At 39.5% G+C, this 22,410-nt stretch overlaps 1 protein-coding gene across 1 annotated transcript in view; it reads right to left on the reverse strand.

Moving 5' to 3' along the window:
* Positions 1–22,410, reverse strand: part of usp10 (ubiquitin specific peptidase 10) — a 69,176-nt gene that overhangs the window by 35,767 nt on the left and 10,999 nt on the right. The window contains exons 2-4 of the mRNA XM_080186733.1: positions 5,157–5,225; positions 4,080–4,125; positions 2,329–3,420 (exon numbers count right to left, since the gene is read on the reverse strand). Coding sequence (XP_080042859.1) covers positions 2,329–3,420; positions 4,080–4,125; positions 5,157–5,225 — 1,207 coding nt within the window. The remainder of the gene's footprint in view (positions 1–2,328; positions 3,421–4,079; positions 4,126–5,156; positions 5,226–22,410) is intronic.

Consider the following 22,410-nt stretch of genomic DNA (forward strand, 5'->3'; position numbering starts at 1 on the left):
AACTATGGCCCACAGCGGGTTGCATTGGATCGGAGTTTGGAGACCGCTGCGATAGAGCATGGGAGACAAAATAATGCAGTGCAACGAGCTGAAACGGCTGGAGTAGAACAAGCTGATTCCTAGTAATGAGCAACAGTTAAACTTGGTAACAGGTTAACACAATCGGCAAGTTTTGGAAGATGAAAAAGATGAGGATGTCTCGTTACTTAATCCTTTCAACATATAATCAACATCCATGACGAGAATCGGTCAGGTTTACTTGGGAGTTATCACTGAAACGTAAACATATGCGTATCTGTGAAATAGTAATGGCCATATCAGAAAAACATCTTTGGAGAAGATAAATCAGAGTGACTGATGAGAAATAACAGGATGCAAAACAATAGTAGAGGAATTAAAGAAACTGTTACCAGTTGGTGGAGGTCAAACAAAAAATTATCACTGGCATTACAAGGTGCACAAGAACAATTTGTGAGTTATTAGCACCATCTTGTGGCAACAGTAAAGTGCAACTATTGAACTGAGCAGTTAAATGTGAATTTACGTGTAAATAAATGCTGACCTTGATGGATTCGCAAAAATATTTCTGCACAGCTGGCCCCTGATGGATACTGATTAAAATTTTAAAACTTATCACAAGTGGATACTGATTTACAGCTTTCCAGCTATCAACTGATGTAGGTTCAGCTACACCACAAAAAAAGCAAAATATTTTACAGATCAATACGTGCAAGTGAATCAGTTAAACAGGAACTAAATAAGGGCCTACACAACAGCAGACTTACAAAGAAGCTATTATTTTTGAACCTGGGTGGTTTATCTTCAATTGACCCTGAGCACAAATTATCCTGGTAAAGCTGCAATATTATAGTTTTGATCTGACTACAGCTGTAAGCACATCTTGAATTACCAGTAGAACATTCTCAGTACACCACTGCATTAATAATTGTGGTTAATACAGATGTAGGCTCCTTGCTGAGCCATGTGGAGTTTGAAAGACCTGCCTTAGATCCCCAATATCAATTCTGCAATCCAGCCACGCTACTTGTGGAAGGTCAGATCCATCATCCATAGAACTATAATTTAGTCACTGATTTTGTGGCAGAGAGAAATTTGAAAAAGAAAATGGAAACATTCCCATTATGATCTTAACATGCAACTTTTCTGTGACTCCTTCCCCTAACATCTTTTATGGAGTACTCTTGAGAAAGCAAACACTTTTCTCAGGAAACCAAAATGCCATTCATGAGCTACTATCCAGTGGTCACAGTCTTTACATAGTATCAATACTACTTCTTTTCTAAGTTAACCAAAATCCAAATATTCCCATGTCTTGGCAATTAGATGAGTTAATGTGAGACTTGCAGTCCATTCCTGACATTACCACTTAGTTTTGCAGTTCGTACATTCAGCACCATGGTAAGTTAGTAAACAAATGCTTTCTGGTTTGCAAAAGCACCAATCCATAATAATGATTAGTACTCAAGCAAAGTAGGTACAGCTTCATGTCATCCCACTTACTTATATACTTGACTGTTGCCACATTGCATGCCAGCCCTCATTATGAAATGGGTACAGCTGGTCAGCCCCAGAATGTTTGATGCCTATTCAACAACTTGCACAGAGCACAAAATGGAACTGTGGTTGATAAGACATTGCTCCTGGTTGAAAGTCATCTTTCAGTTTGTTTTAATGTCAAATGGGAGAATAATACAGATAAATCTTGAGCTAATTTGGGGTTCTTATTGGGATTCAAACAATGTAAAACCATAAGATGAGATACACTGGCTATAGTAATTGTGATCATTGGTGCACAAACAAAACTTTGCATTGCACTGATTAAAAAAACACTAGCTATCAAAGCTCATCACTGCTGTCCAAATTAATGCTGAATGGACAATCCAGTCTATTTTTAGCATGAATAAACTGGTTTTTGCACACCAAGCATCAGCGTGTAGTGAGGTAATCCTTACAGTCCCCACAACTGGACCAAAGTTCAGGTATGAAGACACAGGTTTGTCAATGCCAACCTGTCTTCTGCAAGCACCAATGGGAGTCTCTGCACTCCCTCTTTCAAAGTTTAGGCTACTGTCTTATACATTATAGCAGCTGCAGCAATACATACAAGTCAGGAGGTAGTTGCTTAGGACAGGCAAGGTTTCAGGTTCTTGTATAACTGGAATGTCAGCTTTGGAAAACTTCAGGATTCTGTTCCAGCAATTATTGGGAACTACCTTACTATCGAATCACCAAATATTTAACTTGATACCATCCAAGGAATATTACAAGTAAATTGACGTCAGTCTTTTGAAAAAAAAAATAAGTTACCTGCTATTGGTTGAGCTGCAGAATCCTCAGACACCGGAACAGGCACATCCATTCTTATCTCTGGTTGCTTTTCAGGTAACTGAACAGAAGCATTGGTTGGTGTAAATTTTGCCTCAACATAGGCCACAGATCCTGCTGAAGAGGGCTTTGAATTGTGGAAGAGACTAGCCCAGGATTTGGCAGGCAAAGGAGCAGAAGCGGTAGAAGGAGCTACGGCTGTCTGCTCTGGCTCAACTGCATATACATCCTCTGGTTTATCTTGCTCACATTCTGTGCTATCAGTGTGCAATCCTTCCCCATCAGAAGTATTAGGAAGTGTTACAGCACTATCACCAGAAGATTCCAGTGTTTGTCCACTGTCATTTTTAACATCCACAGTAATATCTGTGCCTGCATATGATTGTGCAATAGCTGTCCTTACTGGGCTACTCCTTCCAGTCTCGGAAAGATCAGGCTGTTCAGAGGAATTAACCTCATTATCAGCCTCAGTGCTAGCCTTAAGCTCAAACCCAGGCTGCTCAGCAGTCCTGGCCTCATCTAACGAACTAGAGACTGTATTATTACAGAAGGCTCCACTAATGAAGTCCGCATCATTCTCAGGGCTATCACAAGTCCTCTGATTAGCCTTTGAAGAAATAGCTCCATGAGATTCAGGGATCTCTTTCTGGCCAAGTAATTCGACCTCTTCTGGGCTTATAGCATTTAGCCCTGAGTTTAACACATGTCCATTAACAAGGCCCGATGTTTCAGAGGGAACACCAGTATCACTCACACCTTCCTGATAACGATAATATCCAGGAGGTCTTTTCTTCTTGTTCCTCCTTTCCCTTGGGCCTTGCCCTCGGTAAACAAGATCATCATTCCCCTGGCAATTGCCACTGTCCAGAGAAATATTACCCTCGCCAAATTGGCAGTCAATGGAGCTGTAGGCAGCTTCTTCTGACAAATTGTCTAAGGATTTCTGTACAGGTTGATATCCCAGTATAAATTCTGGTGCCTGTGGATTCAGCGTACTGGAAACTTTGTAAACGTTGCCCTGTAATCCAGGTGGTTCCGACTCATTTTCTTCGGTGTCTGAATCATTTCCATCTCCTATTTGAGCAAAATAAAAAATTAGCCGCAAAGTTTAAGCCCTAAATACCGCTCCACTAGATTATAAACTCCCCTTCCTCTTGCTCCAAAAACCCATTATTACAATATACAATTTTAAAAATATATCATTAAGGCTAATGATGTGTTATGAATTTTATGAACAAACATCAAGTCTAGAAATTCCCTCTGCAATGGCTTAAACAGTTATTCATTTGGGATTTAAGTTGAAATCACACGAGTCTCCAGGGGTTTAACACCGATGACATATTTACCAAACAGCCAAAGGCAATAAAATATATATTTTTAAAATTTTATTAATTCCAAAATTATCTTAAATCCTGGATCTCAATATGAAAAAAACAGCCAATATATGCATAAATCAGAATTCTGGTAACTGCAGGCGAAAAGGCTTATTTAAGCTATTTTTAAAAATGTGTATTCCCATTGCAAGGGACTATTTGCTAATAGCATTAGTTTGCACCAAAAGAAATCAAATATTTGTAAATCAAGACTGCTCCAAATAAGAATTGATGAATTTTATTACATTCATTTGATTTTCAAAAGTTAATTTTACATTGACTTTTACTCTCGCCCCAAAATCCTTCCAGATTTTCAAACTCAATGGAATATTAGCAAATACATTGAAACCAAACACTTACCCACTGATTGACTGCCATGCAAGACTTTATCATTATATGGGGGGAGCTGTGCCAAACAGAAAATAGAAGTTTGGTATTTCATTGTAAATAAAGCACCATTAAGATTATGTTTTACCATATCTTCCTGTTTTGAGTGATACAATTGAGTGACAATGAAAACAATTAAATCCAGAAAACCGTGACTGAAACATGCAAGATTATCATTTCCATCAGTAAGCACTATACAATATCAAACTTCCTCACGCCTTTACAGAATACATTACTTTTAAAATGCAGGGAATGACTCAAAGAAAAGCAATCATCCTGCTGTCTTTATGCTGCTCCTTCATTAATGTTGGGTGCAGAGAGCTGAGTTGCCAGTGTTGGAGGAAAAAAAACAGAAGTTACTCCCAAGAGGCTTTGGCCACTTTTCAACACTTCTTCTTTTTACAAGAAGCTCCACAATTCTAACTGAACAGCAATTAAAAATATTCAAGAACTCTTCAACATCAAAAGTTGATTCAAAATCAGAAGTTAAAGATTACTTGAACACATAAATGGGCGTGTCTCAACTTTGTAAACTGAGGTAGCTATCGAATCAACTCGTGTGAAAGATCCCTAACCGAAATATGTAAAAACTTAGCTCTCTCATTTTTAAAAAGATGAAAAAAGCTGTGCCCTAACAACCGTAATGTAGCAGCAATGTGATGGCTATAATATGTAGACGGCATCATGGAACCACCACATGGCACATAAAGCTTTTTAAGCTATCGATTTAAAAGAAATCGGAGAGGGAAATTGACATTACATGTATTTAAGATTTGATTTATGAAATGTGTGCTTTTATATCAAATTCAGAGTGATTGGAATGACAAATAATTTAAATACAAAATCTTATTCAGCTGAAAAGCCCTTAGCCTGTCCATCTACGCACAGCATCCCACTTTTTAATAGTTTCTGGCACCAGTTTTTGGTCAAAATTTCATCCGTTAAATCAGCTAATAGACACAACTTAAAAATCAAGTGCATATCATCAGCTAAAAATTGTACAAGAAACAGAAATAAAAATTCCAGGTTTTCCTCAATGAGCACGCTCACCTCCACAGAGCTGCGTGATGTTACAAAGAACTGATTGAATTCATCAGGGCTGAACTCCCCAAAGATGTACTGAAAGAAAAGAGAAAACATTGATGTTATTAGCCAAACTGCAAACATATACTCTATAACCTGGCAGCAAATGTTGTAAATGGGCTATTTATTGTTTATCTTGGTACAATTATATAGAATACCAGCCTACGTTTTCCATTAAATTCTTATACATATTCTTTATTGCACGTACTACATAATCATGCAAAAGTTACTCAGGACTGTACCAGGCAACAAGTTCCTCCACGTTCATGAAATGTTGAAGACAGAAAACATTTACACCATCAACTGGGGGAAATACAGAATATTTACACTAACTTCATCAGTTTGACACAAATGCGTTGATTTTTTAAAAAAACAAAATGTCCAGATGTGACCATCGCTGGCTGGCCAGCATTTATTATAGATCCCTAATAACCTTTAAGAAGCTGATGGTGAGCTGCCTACTCGGATTGCTGTCTCTGTGGTGTGGTACTGTTAAGCAAGGAGTGACCCAGCAAGACTAAAAGAAGTGATATATTTCCAAGTCAAGATGGTATGTGACTTAGAGGGGAACTTCCAGATGGTGGTGTCCCTATAGGTCTGCTACCCAAGTCCTTTTAGTTGGGAGGAGTCATGGATTTCAAAGATGCTGCCACTGCCTAAAGAACCATGGTGAATTCCTGTGGCCCATTTTGAACATGGTACACGCTGCTGCTACTGTGCTTTGGTGGCAGAGAGTGAATGTTTGTGGATGGAGTGCCAATCAAGTGGGCTGCATTGTCCTGACAGTGTCAAGTTTCTTGAGTGATGTTGGAACTGCACTTGTCCAGGCAAGTGGAGAGTATTCTCACATCACATTCCTGACTTGTGCTTTGTAAATGGTGGACAGGCTTCAGGAAGGCAGCTGCGTTAATTGCTTCAAGATTACTAGCCTCTGACCAGTTCTTGTAGCTACAGTATTTATATGGCTAGTCCAGTTCAATCAAACATAAATGCCAGAGGTGTAATTAAGTTTTTATAAATTTATTTCAGATTCCAAGAGACCAACAACTCGCATTCACATAGGACGTTTCACTCCATGAAAGGAGCTTTGATGGTCAAATTTCGACACTGAACCACACAAAATATTTGTGACCAAAAGCCTGGGCAAAGACAAAAAATGATCAGAGTTTCTGGTCTAACTCCTAATCTACACCTCCTGCTTGAGTTTAGAAATTGTACAAGAAAAGCACAGCAAAAATTCAAATGTTTTCAGAAACAAAGTGCAAAAACCCCAGGGTTAAAAGTTTCAGTGTCACAAGTAGGCTTATATTAACCCTGCAATGAAGTTACTGAACATCCTCTAGTCACCACACTCCGGCGCTTGTTCGGGAGCACTGAGGGAGAATTTAGCATGGCTAATGCGTCTAACCAGCACGTTTTACGAACTGTGGGTGAAAACCAGTGCACCCTGAGGAAACCCACGCAGACATGGGGAGAAGATGCAGATTCCACACAGGCAGTGACCCAAGCCAGTAATCAAACCCGGATTCCTGGCACTGTGAGGCAGCAGCACAAACCTTGCAATATCAGTAAGGTGTTAAAATTTAAAAGTGGATGACAAAACGTTTGTGAAGGCTTAGATTTCAAACTTAAGAATTAGATTAGCAAGAGTGAGAATTCAGTTAAACTTATTGGATTAATTGCGCAAGCCAATAATGGGTTATAGCACAAAGAAGGGATTATATTGTCACTGGCTGGTGAGAACGGGAATCAATACAAACTCAACTACTTTCCTCAAAGGCTCATTAAATTTACCAGCAACGGAATAAGCAATGCAGGTTAGGATGGCTGCAGATAGAATACTCAGTTGGCGCTGAACCAAAGATAGGCAGTGCTGGCGGTACTTCAATTGGCTCCAACCTCTTCAGATTATCATTGTGGAAGGAATTCAGCCAATATCCGGTAATTGTTAGAAGTGAGTGCACAGGGCAGTTGCAAAAAACTAATTCTTCATACAGTCAAACAGTTAGCCAGAATTCCATCACAAATTATAACTATTAGACAGCAACTTATACCTGTTGAATCATACTTTGGTACATACCCTGTCTTGGAATGTAGGAAAAGAAAACTAAACTAAAACTAAAAAGAAAAACAGCAAGAGAAAAATATAGCTTTGATAAGTTAGTGCACTATGTCCAATTGTCTTTAGAAGCTCCAAGTATCTTTCCATTGAACAGGGGTAAAATTGGTCTTAAAATTAAATTTGCCATTGGCTTCTGATGCTTAAAACAATATGCACTGCACAGATCCACTTTGAAAGGATTTTTACCTCTACCACTGAAGATGAATGGAAGTAATGTTGTCACTCCTTTGCCTGTAAATAAAATCTCAAAGCTTAGTGAAGTGAAGTGAAGTTTATTTATTAGTCACAAGTAAGGCTTGCATTAACACCGCAATGAAGTTACTGTGAAATTCCCCTAGTCGCCACAGTCCGGCACCTGTTCAAGCCAATGCATCTAACCAGCACGTCTTTCAGGATGTGGGAGGAAACCGTAGCTCCCAGAAGAAACCCAAGCAGACACAGGGAGAATGTACAAACTTCACACAGACCATGACCCAAGCCAGGAATCGAACCTAGGTCTCTGGCGCTCTGAAGCAGCAGAGTTTACCACTGTGCTACCGTGCCACCCCAAAGGAAGGATCTCATCGTACATGGATAGGATCTGACCCAAAGAAAACGGATAGATCCTGGAATTTTTTTTAAAGTATCCGTTAACATTGGGAGATAGGGTGAATTGACTTTTTAATGGAATATTATCATTGTTTTGGAATGTTGAAAGCAGTCTCAGTTGCTGTGTTAGAATTTGTTATACCTGTCAAAATGCAAGCAGAGTTTTCTGAGCAGGTTGTTCGGTTTGCATTCGCTTAAATATGGATAAATATTAAACATGAATAAATATTGAAATGTAGTTGAATGTTGAGCTAATACAGCATGAGAAGATGTGAACTGTACGGAGTCAAAACAACTGACAACCCCCTCTTTTGAATGTGTTCTTGCAACTTTATTTTAGCTCAAAGTAGAAACTTCAAAATAAAATTTGTACTCCAAAATACACAAGTCACCCTTGATTTGTATGAATTGTAGAGTAGTCTGATACGTATTTCCCAGAAAAAATACCAAAATGATTCAAAGCACAAAAATAAATTTGATATTACTTTCCACTTAAGGTTGCAACATACTTTGAATTTAAAAATTTCACCAAGAATTAAAAATGTTGCTTATCTCAATATTAAACAAACTTCATGTAATCATCAGTGCACACATTTGAAATGACGTTCAATGCTACACATCGTATTTATCTTTAAGAGTTTACATGTATATTTTCTAAAGACCCCACTCTGCCACATAATTAGCAAATTATCCAAGAGGTGAAAGCAAGTTTTGTGCTTTATGAAATTGGGAAACCTCTATATTATGCTTAATGCATGATTATAGATAAACAGCATCTGCTAATGAATACACTTCTAATTAGACCATTTCTTAGTAAACTATCTGCAGATTAGCCAAGATGGAGAAACTTTGTTTGAAGGTTATCAGATGATCTAGATCAGTGCACTGCATGTAAGGCATTACCGGAGTGAAGAGCAAATCAAGTAATTCAATGCAGATCTGTAATGACTTTGTTAAAATTTAGTTAAATGATCTTTATTCAGGAAGCCTATTGATCTGAAACATTTTGTACATTTTTTCTTCAATATCAAACTCAGTTTCAGTTAATTCTAAAGGCCAGCTCTACGCAGAGGACTGGAACCTTAACTCATTCGTACAATTATTGCAATGATGGCTATCAAACATTAACTTACCCAAGTGTTCCAAATTTTTTTAAGTGTCTGAAGATAGTTTAAAAACTCTAGAGGAATGACTATTTCAAATGCTCGTGTTCCCATTTAAACAAATCCACAGATGCTGCAGTCAACTGAAAACCCAGGTATTTGTATTTAGTGCCTTTTAGATTGAACATAGGATAAGTAGTTTGGGTATTTTCAGAGACAGAAACAAAGGTTGGTGAGACTCTTGCGTGACCACCATACATAACTTAATGCAAAGGGCAATTCATAGTTAGGTGCACTGATCCAAACAGGCTCCGGACTATGGCGACTAGGGGGATTTCACAGCATATATTGGCACAGTGTCTTCTCTCCATACAGCCGGGAATACAAACTATGACTTTGGCCTAGCAATTAGGGAGACTGCTGTTCAAAATTTTAGGTTTTGCTATATTGCATAATTAGCTAAATAAAATGCTTGCTGAATTTTTAAACCTCGCTTAGCAAAAAGAAAAATAATAGTAATCTTAGGAATTGGATGAAGACATATCATTAATGTGGATTCGGCAGCAATTTCAGTGCAAGAGTAGTCCTGTACATATTCCTCCAGAAACAAAGCATGCTATATATTCATGTGTAAAAGTTTTCTATGTAAAAGTCAACACTATGACTTCTGGCTTCAAGAGAGTCCACCTTAGTTTTCTCCAGACCAAATTTCAGAACCAAGTAAAACTTTTACCACTGCACTGAAAACTTCAATTCATTATTCAATCAAAAGTTACTCCCAACCTGTTAGGAGCTAGCGTAAGTTATTTATATTTATGCATATAGCTTTAAGTTTAATTTATATTTCTGCATGTGTTGAGAAAGGGAGAATGTGAGCTTTGGATTTTGCCTGAAAGTCTGAGAGTTTGGATTTGCATTTTAATGAGGTTTTATTATTCTTGAAGGCGGGGTTGGGGGGGGAGGGGTGGTGATTTCAAGAAGTTAAAATAAAACAGGGAAGACTAAGCTGTTGCTTAGCTGTAGGACCCACACAGGGAGAAATATGAAGACGTTCTAGTTGGAGGAAGGTGTTCGAAGGTGCTAGACAGAGATATGAATAGGAGTTGCAAAAAACAGGGAGTAGGCAAAGTCTCAAAGACACCCAAGTCAAGGAACAACATCAGGAATCTGAACAAGGTCTTGTTCAGTGAAGTTAAAGAAAAGAGCAGAGGAAAAAGCTTTGAGTTAAAGAGAGAAAGCTGAGAAGAACAGAATTCACTAGTTTGCAAGAAGCCAGAAGAGGAGACAGCCAAATATTTGTGACTACTTCCGCAAACTAGTGTACAATACTATCCTGTTGACATGGCTGAGTTTCCGAGAGATACTTGGAATGCTTGTGGCAATCTGGGGAAATGAGAGGTTGATATCCTGGAGGTGGATCCTTGTTGTTTGTCCAGATGAAAGCATAGTTTGGGAAAAAATTCCAAGAAGAGTTCTCAGAGTGGAGATTGGAAATCCAAGTTAAAAGAGCTTCTGAGACAACAAGTGGCTCAATGTGACAAGCATCTGGACAAGCATTTGGCCATATATCGCCTACTGGTGTGCATGGGCTGTACTTACAGTGAACATGAGTGTACAAGATAGAATTTGTGACTCATGTTGACCTTACAATTCTGAAATATCTGTAAAGTTATGGTTGGGGTAAAAAAAGTGTGATATCGTTCATTTCTTGTTTAATGAGTGTTTTATTTTGTTAAAGTCCTTTGCCAGACCCTGTGGCTCTATTAATTAGCTGCCCTCGGGTTTCTAAATGAAAAATAAAGTTCGGATCAATCAGGCCAGGTTCCATCTTGGGGTGTGACATGTCCAGTAGCAACATCAGCTGGAATCATAGCATTAATCTGTTTTCCTCCAATTTCCTCTTGACAATTAAAATAGGAAAAATGTAGGTTGATTTTAGATTTTTGGGGGGGAATAAACTGGCAGATTCTTTTGAGCGCCATGTTAGGTGTTGGGTGTGCTTTAATTGAAAGTACTATAGATTGCAACATACACATTGACGATTAAAGCCTGCAAAAATCTTTCCAACAACATGGGTGGATTTGTATGCCAAGTAGAACATTAACTGCCATTTTTAAACCAGCTTTGTACTTCATTCTTTTTGCCGGAGAAGCCATTTCTGTTTGTAATTTGTCCTGCAAGATCTGCTGTGTCAGCGCATGTAAACACTTGTACATCTTCTTGGCAACATCGCCCGTATTGCCTGCTTGATCCCACATGTAAGACGAGTGCATTTGAGGTTAAGTTGAGGTAGATGCCTAATGAGCGTATAGCACTTGGGCAGAAAGAGAGGGGGTCGACATACGTCAAATGTAAACCTAAATTTGTGCCCAAAAATATAGGGTCGACTTGTAAATTGCAATCTAAAGTGTAAAATTTGAAGCTAGCTCCTCAGCCTTTTGCCTAAAAACTAATTTGACTTGTGCACTTGTATGTACAGTAACCACAAAGTTACTCACTGGAAATACTAGATCAATTAGAGAAATAACAATTAAATTAATCTAGATTCAACCACAAAATTACCGACACAGGAATTACTTACTGGATCTTTTGTGAGAAAACTATTACAATTAGATCTATCTAGATGAACCATAAAAACTTTACACTCAATTTTAGTTTTCACTCAATTTCATATTTTTTTCCATCTCTGGCAAAACAATGGCAAATAGAATTATCAAATCCTACGGTGCAGGAGGTCGCCATTCAGATCGAAGGTGCACCAACCACAATCCCACCCAGGCTTTTTACCTTAACTCCACATATTTATCCTGCTAGTCCCCCTGACATTAAGGGGCAATTTAACATGGCCAATCCAACTAACCCACACATCTTGGTGCTGTGGGAGGAAACCTATGCAGACACGGGGAGAACGTGCAAACTCCACACAGACAGTGACCCAACGCTGGAATCGAACCTGGGTCCTGGCACTGTGAGGCAGCAGTGCTAACCACTGTGCCGCCCACAGTTCCATCTAGACATAGAAACTGCTCAGACATTCAGCTAATTCTGTAAAAATTAAAACTGAAATACCTACAATAATTTTAAAAAGACCTTCTAAACTAATCAAGGGCAGAGGATGCTGGGAACACTTAGCAGGTCTTGCAGCATCCATAAGCAGAGTTGGTCTTCATCAAGAGAGAACATGTCAGATATTTAAGTGTAGCTGTGAGAGGTTGCCACAAAATGTTGCAAATTTAAGAACAAAAAGAACTTGACGATAACTGTTTTCTCTCCTTGATGCTCCCAGAGCTGCTGAGTTTTTCCAGCATCCACTGCTCGTTTCAGAAACCAGCATCCATAGTATTTTGCTTATTTTACAAATGATTCAAATACTTATCTTCTGAGAAAAATTATTCTGTATTCACCCACGTTAAAAATGCTATTTATAACATTCTAACATCTTATAATAGTTCAATGTACACATTTAAATCAAGGTGCTTTAGAAAAAAATTCTAAGGCAAAAATTGAGTCAAAGTTGATGCAGCAAATATCTAAAACCACAAATCACAGTAACCGGGGAACTGCTGGAGTATTCAGTATATGGAAATTTTAATTTGCTGCACTAAGCTGCATCATTCAATACCTCCGGTCCTTCAGGAGACAAGCCAAAATAACCCAATAAAGTCCTATTACAATTGCTTCCATCTCCTTGCCTATTATGTCATCAAAATATTTGAAGCAAACATCCAAACAAATAGTTGGCTTTAGGTGCCATACAATCTTGTGTCTTTGCAGTTAAGGTTTGTTTTACTGTTGAATGTATCAATGTAAACACGAATATATATATTATTCAAGACAGCCAAACTTTCCTGGTCTGGGACTAGGAAGATGGAGATGATAGGATTACAAGTCCCAAAGTAGGTGAGGCATCATCCAAAAGTATTCTGGAGAGTCACAGAATCCCTACAGTGCAGAAAACAGCCATTCAGCCCATTGAGCCTACATTGGCAACAATCCCACCCAGGCCCTATCCCCGTAACTGCTGTATTTATCCTGCTAGCCCTCCTGACAGTAAGGGTCAATTCAGCATGGCCAATCAACCTAACTCGCTCAACTTTGGACTTTCAGAGACCAGAGCACCTGGAGGAAACCCACGCAGACCTGGTGAGAATGTGCAAACTCCACACCTGAGGCCGGAACTGAACTTGGTCCCTGGTGCTGTGAGGTAGCAACACTAACCACTATGCCACCTGATGTGTTGCAGTTTTTGAATTAAAGAATCACAGGAAACAGGAGACCTCAGATACAATGTGACAAAAGCATAAACTGAGTTGGCAGTGCAGGACAGAATGTGATAGAAGCAGGAGAGGTGTAATAAAAGCGACTCAGTGACAGAATGGATAGAGGAAAGAAGCTTTATATACATGCAGAAGCTGATCCAATGGGGTCAAGCAACATCACATGGTATACATATTAAACAAAAGACATTGACTCATACCAGTGCAGACAACTGACGGAATGATCTGGAACAGGAAGTGATGGAAAGATCTTTGTCGCAAACAAAAACTAAACGTCAAGAGGCTATTCCCCTTGTAGGGGTGCCTAAGATCAGAAAGCATAATTGCAGAGTCAGGTGTGACCCATTGAAGAGAGATGAGGAGGAATTTCTTAGAGTAGCGAATCCGTGGAATTCTTCACCACAGAGAACAAAGAAAGCTACAGCACAAGAACAGGCCCTTCATCCCTCCAAGCCTGCACAGACCATGCTGCCCAACTAACTCACACCGCCCCCTCCTCACCCTTCTGGGGACCATATCACTCTATTCCCATCCTATTCATGTACTTGTCAAGATGCCCCTTAAAAGTCACGACCGTATCCACTTCCTTCCCCAGCAACGAGTTCCAGGCACCCACTATAAAAAAAACTGCCTTGTACATCTTCTTTAAAGCTTGACCCTTGCACTTTAAACCTATGCCCCCTAGTAACTGACTCTTCCAACCTGGGAAAAAGCTTCTGACTATCCACCCTGTCCATGCCTCTCATCATTGTGTAGACTTCTATCAGGTCTCCCCTCAACCTCAGTCGCTCCAGTGAGAACAAACCAAGTTTCTCCAACCTCTCCTTATAGCTAATGCCTGCCATACCAGGCAACATCCTGGCAGATCTTTTCTGTACCCTCTCATTAAGCCTTCATAACCTTCTGGTACTGTCGCAACCAAAGCTGAATACTATATTCCAAGTGCAGCCTAAGGTTCTATAAAACTGCATCATAACTTGCCAATTTTTAAACTCAATACCATGCCCAATGAAGGCAAGCATGCCATATGCCTTCTTGACTACCTTCTCCACCTGCACTGCCACTTTCAGAACCTGTATACCTGTACACTCAGATCCTTTTACCTTTCAATGCTCATAAGAGTTCTGCCATTTACTGCATATTTCCTATCTGTATTAGATTTTCCAAAATGCATTACCTCACGTTGTCCAGATTAAACTCCATCTGCCATCTCTCCGCCCAAGTCTCCAACTGATCTATATCCTCCTGTATCCTCTGATGGTCCTCATCGCTATCCGCAAATCCACCAACCTTTGTGTCATCCGCAAACTTACTAATTAATCCAGTTATATATAAATGATTTGGAGGAAAATGTATGTTACAAACAGCAAAGGTCCCAGTACTGATCCCTGAGGAACACCACTTGTTCTTGGATTTTGGGTTCATGTCACACTATTTGTAACCCCATGACTTGCCACATCTCACTTACTGTCCTGTCTGGAGACAATACACATCTCTTTAACCTATGCTTAATGCTATCTCCACTCACATTGCCTGCACCTTAAAGACCAGATTAGCTGTAAAGACTAACATTCTAATCAGTATTCTGATTAGGCCGGTTCACCGGCCTGTAATTACCTGGATTATTCTTGCTACCCTTCTTAAAGAACAGAACAACATCGGCTATTCTCCAATCCTCTGGGACTCCCTTGTAGCTAGTGAGGATACAGAGATTTCTCTCAGTACTCTGGGGTATATCCCATCAGGCCCTGGGGACTTGTCTACCTGCAGGATGGCCAAGTCCGCAGTGCGACGTAAACCAACATAATAAGAGGGTTGTAGAGGCTGGATCATTACGTTTGAGGATGAGACACAGATTTCAGCAAGGGAATCAAGAGTTACAGGGATAAAGTGTTGAGGATTATCTTATCAGATCAGTCGTGTCATTGAATAAGTGAAGCAGACTCAATGGGCCAAATGGTCTACTTATGCTCTTTTAAGCACTTGAGCAGTTGGGAAACTGAGTTATCATATAGGTGAAATCTAAAGCACAGTGGCTGCATTTGGGAGCAAAAGTAGCTTTAAGTTAAGAACTTGTCAGCCATTGTTAGTATTTGCCAAGGCTAAGAATCAGGAAAGAGCAACATGAATGGAAACTAAACATGGATGAACAGGAGAAAGCCTGGAGACAAGTGGCAGCAGACAAACATCCATTTCATTCCTGACAAGCAATGTGTCATGTTGCTTTCACCATAGCAACAATTAATCAGAATTAGCTAAATAATCATCACCCTTTTCTGTGTTGTATAAGTTGCTGTGATGATTGAAATTTGGCATTTTTGCATTTGTGCTGAAAACTGCAACATGTAATTTGGGTGCTATTTTGCTGCTCGCATGCGCATCAATTAGATGCAACCCTAATGTATCTGCACTAATAAGTTCCTTTCTTCACACAAGCTATCCATTATCGGTCTACTATTTCACTCCATTCTCAACCATCCAACTGGTATCATGGACATGCATAAACAATCCTGCGGGATGCCTGACGATTAGCATGGTTTTATGTTTGAAAATTACCACGTTTCAACTTCATTCCATTGGACGTGCAGATTGGTACCACAGGGAATTATTTCATCTCAAGTCCAGTCATTTACACTAGAAATATTTTCAAACCTTTCCACTCCACAGTTTGGTTGCTGGGTATATCGAAACTCATGAGCCTTTCATCTATATTATCGATATGACACAATGGGTATTTGTATTTTGCCACTGTCTGATGAATTGCTGAAAACTGGTAATTTTTGCATCAAGGACTTTTGTTAGTCTGAGTTACCTTGATCTTTAACTGCCATACTACATTTTTGTTCCATAAAGTAACTAGCAGTTGTTCTGAAATATTTGCTGGGCTCGGTTTGATTTGACCCACTTAAGTGTGTGTAAACACATTACATTTCTGGTGTTGATGTAACCACTGACAATTTCTGAGGACCCAAATACTTCTCAAGATCAGGCTTGTGCCTATTCTGATGCAGCATTTGGTCTTGGATATCTTCAGGGTGGATCGCCATCTTCTCCGGCTCTTGCTTCAGTTTCTGAGTAACACCAAGTTCCCTCAGAATGGCTGACAAGTCAGCAAATGTTACAACTTCAAACCAGTTTCGGACTTCATTCATTTTTCAGCAGATCCATTGACGTTCAGCATTCACCACTTACAGTCTGCTCATTGCTTGGAAGTGCTCATGTAATCATGGCAGCACAGTCTGTGGCATATGAAATGAGTAAAGCATGCATTTCTAAGGTGAAGGGGCAGGTGGAATATGATTGCCTTATATGTTGAGTCAATTAAGTTAAATATAAATTTTGCCCAAATAAATGGGCTCATCTTTTATTCACTGAATTAAGATATATATTACATGATTTACTTACTGTATTCAATTTTTTGAATTTCTGGATCAAGATATTTGGGCCTTTGGTACGTGTGACCATGATACATTTGTTGTCATTCGAATACCACAGAACATTAAGTCCAAAGAAACAGATGTAGAGTATAGCAGAGAATAATACATGGTCTATGTGTCAAGTACAAAGTTGGAGAGTTGACAGTGAAGGGGGCAGGTGGGGAAACAGAACTGCTCTCTCATATCAGCAATGGTTAGATACAGATCTGAAGCAAAATTTCAAACATTGTAGATCAGATTTATTTTAGTCCTTTATCAAATTTATAAAATCAAATGCAAAACAGTAGTCGTCCCAGGATGTTAGAACTACCGAATTCCTTTTGTGATTAGGAAGGATTAATAATTATAACCTCAAATTTAGTTACCAACAAAAACAATTTTCTTTTATGTAGCATCTTTTATATCTTCAGATTGACCCAAAATCACTCACTGCCAATTAAATACTTGTACTTGCAGTCGCCATTACAGATAAATGTAACAGACGATTTGCACACAAGGACTCATAAAAAAAGTGCAATTAATCAAAGTTCAATTATAAGCACAACGTCAACCAAGGAGGTAAACTGTACATAAGATATTTATTTTACTCTGCATTTCACTTCATTATACACTTTTCTTACAAGCATTATGGAAAGTAGACAGTCACCACTGGTATAGCTAAGTGACACTCCTGTACATTAATTTTAAATATTATGAGGTTTTTTTATAGTTTGAGAGTCAGTCTTGTGGTTTAATGCAAATCACAACCTGCATTACATTATTTGCAGCTGTAAGCCACCTTCAATTGTAGAAAAACACGGACACCAAAAGACTGATAAAACAACGACTAAGTGGGACAAAGGTTATGCCTAAGGGACCAGTCAGAGGAATGCAGAGTATTCTGGAAGCTTCAGAGATAAAGGTTACTGAGCTGGACCAAGGGGGCACATCAGTAGACAATTCAGCAGTCAACCATACCAAAAGCTACAGAAAGGTTGAAGTGAAAAACTCACCACAGAGAGTGTGATTTGTGACTGAGGGCTAAAAGGAGGGAGGCCATCATCATGATGGGGCTAGACATAGTCAAAACGAAGGATTTTAAAAACAAAGGTGGGAAAAAGGGAATATGTTCAAAGGAAGAAAAAAAGAACTGGGCCAGCTTTGGGAGATGACATGGCGTGATTTGGTGATGAATTTCACATGGCCACCATGACAGTTTAGACAGGATAAGTAGCACAAAAAACAACAAGGCAACACCACAATGTCACCTCAGTTGCCCAGAATAAGATCACAGTTGGGATGGCAAATGCTTTGCTAGCTGTGTAAATATTTTGGTGGTGACTGTTGGTCCACTGGCGGAAGTATAAAAGGGCAGTGCTGGACAAAATGTGGATGGCTGGGGGTGGCTGTGTTGCAGCAATACTTATTGTTGCTCTGACAATGGAAGTATTGGCAGATGCCTCAGTAGAGGGCATGACACGTAACAGGTAGCTGCGACCTTAATTAATGGAGATTCAAGTCTGATATGACAGTCAAATAGTGAGACAACCAAGGAGTAATTTGTAGTTGAGATGGGGCAAGAGGAAGGGACAATAAAGTGAGATGGGGAAAAAGGGATCTAAGGGGAGGGAAAGAAATGTAATCCGCACAACAACTAGAATGGCAGCCAAAGTGCACAGAAGCAGGCAGATACACAGGCAAACGATAAAGAAAAACATCCACTGATTTGCATGATACATTTCAAGGTCCTGTATGAAAAGGACATGCCAATATCAGTAATATTTTCAGAGAGCTGAAATACTGCTTGAAGTTCTCTTTTTTTAAAAAAAACTTACAAATCTGAAATGATCACCAGACATGTCATTATACATTTACTTTGCTGTTTCGCATATTGGAGATAATGAGCCAAGAGATGAAGCAACTCGGGTGCTGGAAGCCAAGTGCACCACCCAAGAAACGGTTTTAGTCCACATCTTACATGGCAACTTATATAAAACAAAAATTCTGAACAGCAAGGAGGCTGAAGCAGTCATGCATGAATGGGAAGGGAACAAGTTGATTCGTATTGTCCACATACCAGTGACCAATTACAGCTACGAGTGTAGAAACATTGCTACGTTCAGGGAAAAACCCAAGAGAAATGAATATACATTACTTTGCATAGCAACAGCCATTCATAGTACACATTCTATATACACAGAAACATAGAACATTACAGCACAGTACAGGCCCTTCGGCCCTCAATGTTGTGCGGAGCTATGTCCAATCCCTTACATTCTATAATAGGGATTGCACATATTCCAACTAACTGCCATTTCTAATTTTTTAAAACACTGTCAATTGAACTTTTAACAAACTGAAGTGTGTGTTTGCCAGTGTCTTCCCAGATTCGGAGCACTCACACCTCAAACTTTCTTCTCTCGGGTTACTATAAATATGCAATATTTTTCAATACATCTTTGAAAACCTACAAGAAAAACACTGCACAGTGGTTAGCACTGCTGCCTCAGCACCAGGGGCCTGAGTCTGATTCCTGGCTTGGATCACTGTCAGTGTGGAGTATGCACTTTTTCCCCATGCCTGTGTGGGTTTCCTCCCACAGTCCGGAAGATGCACTGGCCATGCTAAATTCTCCCTCAGTGTACCCGAACAGGTGCCAGAGTGTGGCCACTAGGGGATTTTCGCAGTGACTTCATTGTGGTGTTAATGTAAGCCTACTTGTGACTAAATCAATCGATAAACTTTTTTTTAAAAACAAAAATTATATTCCTTAGCGCCATTTCACTGTATGATGAGCCTTTGGTTAATATCTGCCAATCAACAGAATTTGCTGTGTTGAAGCTTAGATGCTGAAAGAAAGCTGAACTATGAAAAGATTTAAAACTAAAGGAAATATGGGAATGTCCAATACCTGTCATTCTAACGATTTAGCATGAGTTTTGACAATGGTCATTTACAATCTCACCGCACTTAGTGACAGAAAATCAGTAACGCAAAGAAAGCATTCAAAAATCCTGCATTCACAATACTTACGAAACGTCAGCCAGTTTGCGTGTTTGAACCGACAACTTTGATACAAAGGTACGTGCTGAGCCAAATTAGCACTCAGGCATGAGTGTTCAGGGGGGTGAAGGCCAAGTCTGGATTTGCTAAACTTCCCTGACACCACTAACATAATTAAGACTGAAATTATCAAATCACAGGGATTTCATAGTGAAAGTATGACATTAGTGGCAATTTGCGGTCAAAATAAAGAACAAGGTTTTAAAAACAATGAGGTGCTGCGAATTCAAGTTTAAATGTCCAAGTTTGTTAAGGAGTTCTGACAGAACACTTGGGATTTTTAAATTTGGCAAATGCAAGTTCTACATGCTCTGTGAGGTAGGTTCCACAGTATTATAAAAGGACACATTGTGACAATTAAGTTGAAATTTGACTTTTCTACCAAAATTAGAGATCTTTTAAAATAAAGACAGCTTTTTTTTGTTGACCGGATTACAAGTACCAACGTCTCTGATTAAATATGCAAGACAGCCATATAAATCTGAAAGGTCTCAGATTTCTATCTGCTGTCCAAGCTGTACACCACCTAGATCCCTCAGCTGTGTTAATCATCCTATGCTTTAATTTGCAATAAAATCAGTTTCCCCTCACTCTCATAAGCCTCCTTCTTCAAAGACAATGTACATGAAACCAAGACACAAGGAAAGACTGAACTTTCCCACAGTCACAACAACTAAACCAAAAATGCCATGAGCCAGGTTTGTAAAAGACTTTGGTTAAGGTTATCAAATAACTGTCACCTCCTGTGAACCTGGACTTGTGGCAAGTACTAATGCAGAAAGTCAACAGAAGAACAAAAAAGAAAAAAATGATCACTGAGCCACTTTCTTCTGGCCCACAGTTACCACAACCACGTCAATCTGAACAGTCATGCATAGATAGGGTCAAGGACAAAAGATTGAACAATGGATCGGTATTATAGAAATTCCTCATGAAAAATACACAAAAACAAGATCAACTTTTTAATATTCATTGGGATGTGGGTGTCGCTGGCTGGGCCAAAATAGGACTCAACCCTTTTCAGTGGATTTGGAGTCACATGTAGGTCACGCCAGGTAAGGATGACAGATTTCCTTCCCTAAAAGGACATTAGTGAACCAGATGGGTTTTTATGATAGTCAACAATGGTTTCATGATCATTAGACTTTTAATTTTTGACTGAATTCAAATTTCACCATGAGATTGGAACCCCGGTTCCCACAACATTACCCTGGATCTCTGGATTATTAGTCCATCGACAATGTCACTACATCATTTATATAGCTACCTCTCAGTGGAAAATATGACAATAGGCATGGTACGACTGGTTTTGGAACTTCTACCACCAGATTAAAGTTAAGGGGGTGGGGTGCAAAATTATTCTGGATTTTATTAAAATCTGCAACAAATTCCATTCAGTGATTCCTCTCCCTGGTCACTGTCTCTGCTGAACCAGATTGTTTGCAACTTTAGCATCCTTTCTAACAGCACACCACCTTCATCGCCAAAACCACCACCTCCACCCTTGTAACAGTCCATTCCTACCAATGCCATGCTCTAAGTCAGCGTAAATAATATCAAGTCAACAGGGAAATAATTTGGATGGGCGATTACTGCGAAAGAATGCCTTGAAAGGAGTAATTGAGGAAATGCCACAGTTAGACAGCTGAAGAAATAGCTAATGTTGCGATGCTGTGTGCTCACAAGGGACCAGAATTGGATGAATACAGTGCTCTTGGGAGGAATGTGGGGTGGGAGATGGTAATGAAATGGGAACTTAGGAATTAGAAGTGGGCCATTTGGCCCATCAAGCCTGCTGTACCATTCAAACAGATCATGGCGTATTATCTACCCCTACACCCTTTTCCCTCTGTATCCCTATGTCATTAGTAACAAGTATCCATCAATTTCTGTCTTGAACATGCTCAATGATTGAAATTCAACAACCCTCTGGGGTAAAGTTCAAAAAGTCACCAGCCTCATTGAAGAAATTCTGCCTCATCTCAGTTTTAAATGGCCTACCTTTTATCCTGCAACTAGGAACAAATGAGGTCACAGAGAGATTTGACCAGGAAGAGACTTCAAATCAAGGCACCTGAGGCTAGTGTAAATCAGTGAGAACAGAAGTAACGGGTGAGCAGGATGCGGACAGAATACGAGCAGAATTGGATGAGCTTTGTGGTGAAGGGTGGAAGTTGGAAAGCCAGCCAGTATAGCATTTGAGTTGTCTAGTCTGGAGATAAAAGCACGCCTGAGATTTCAACACTCGACGTGCTGAGGCAGGGTGGGAATCAACAATGTTACAAAGAATGAATTGGGCACTTTTGGTGATGGTGAGGGAATGCTATCTGGTTCAGCTCAAGGGTGTTGCAAACTGGCACATTCCACGATCCAGATCGAAATGCTGAGAGGCATGCACAGTTGGGGGTAGGCATCAATAGGCCACTGTCAAAGTGGCCTCAGTATGAAGAGGGGCTGCAAATCATCTAAAACCTCTCTGGCTATATACGTCTGTTAACATTTGACATGAAACACAATTGTACATTGCAAATATAACCTGTAATGGCAAGCGTACTGATGTATCGCAGATACTGTATTGAAAGAAATTGACTGAAACGCACTTTAAATATAGCCAAATTTGAACTGATTTATCTTTACAATTTTTTGGAAAAA

This window comes from Carcharhinus amblyrhynchos, chromosome 4 (assembly GCF_965287045.1).
Source record: "Carcharhinus amblyrhynchos chromosome 4, sCarAmb.v2.hapA, whole genome shotgun sequence".
Classification (NCBI taxonomy): domain Eukaryota; kingdom Metazoa; phylum Chordata; class Chondrichthyes; order Carcharhiniformes; family Carcharhinidae; genus Carcharhinus; species Carcharhinus amblyrhynchos.